This window comes from Opisthorchis viverrini, assembly GCF_000715545.1.
Source record: "Opisthorchis viverrini unplaced genomic scaffold opera_v5_6476, whole genome shotgun sequence".
NCBI classification, from domain to species: domain Eukaryota; kingdom Metazoa; phylum Platyhelminthes; class Trematoda; order Opisthorchiida; family Opisthorchiidae; genus Opisthorchis; species Opisthorchis viverrini.
The window spans coordinates 1-732 of NW_008759645.1; the positions used below are offsets into that span (position 1 = coordinate 1).

A 732-nucleotide genomic window follows, 5' to 3' on the forward strand; every position below is an offset into this window, starting at 1 on the left:
GAGACCTTGCGCATAATGCCTTTCATTGTTCAGCTGTAGAAAAAAACGGTAATAGGAGGATTCATTCTGCTGTAAATTCGGAAAATAGGATTTCTCACCTCCATCCGGATTATTTGATACAGTTTGTCGACCGGCAGTACTAGACTGATCAAGAGGCTTTGTAGCTCCACCCGTCTGTCCTCGGCTGTGTGCCAGCGCATTTGAGTTGGATTGACCCGGTTTCTCTGGTGTGCCGTCTGTCGTCATTTGGGTGTTATTGGTTTCCGAATCTTGGTCGGACGTGGTTGATAGAAACTCATTCAGTCGACCATGCCGCGAGCGTACCAGCTGCCGGTAGGTTCCCAGTTCGACAACCTGCCCGTCAGACAGAAGGCCCACTCGGTCGGAGAACGCCAGGGCTTTGGAACTGTGCGTGGTCAGGATGCATGTCTTAGTAGACAACAGGCCCTTAGATCTGCTTAACACTTCATTCAGTATGTGTAGTCCAACGTGGGCATCAACGGCCGAAAGGGGATCATCCAACAGATAGATGTCTGCATCGGCATAACATGCCCTGGCTAGGCTGGGATGTGTATAAAAGAATGATGGATGAAACCGGTGTATGCAGGGCTGAATGGATGCTCACAAGTTTACCAGCTCCAAAGTGATAACATCTTACCACTTTACTAACCGGCTTTTATTTCACTGCTATGAAGTGTTTACAACATCGTTCAAACTTTTCTTGCCATAATC

At 48.0% G+C, this 732-nt stretch overlaps 1 protein-coding gene across 1 annotated transcript; it reads right to left on the reverse strand.

Moving 5' to 3' along the window:
* Positions 1–102: 102 nt before the first annotated feature.
* Positions 103–561, reverse strand: T265_16170 (hypothetical protein; the record flags this gene model as incomplete). Its single annotated transcript, XM_009179713.1, has 1 exon — positions 103–561. A coding segment is annotated over one exon (459 nt), but the record flags the coding sequence as incomplete, so codon positions are not given.
* Positions 562–732: the final 171 nt, after the last annotated feature.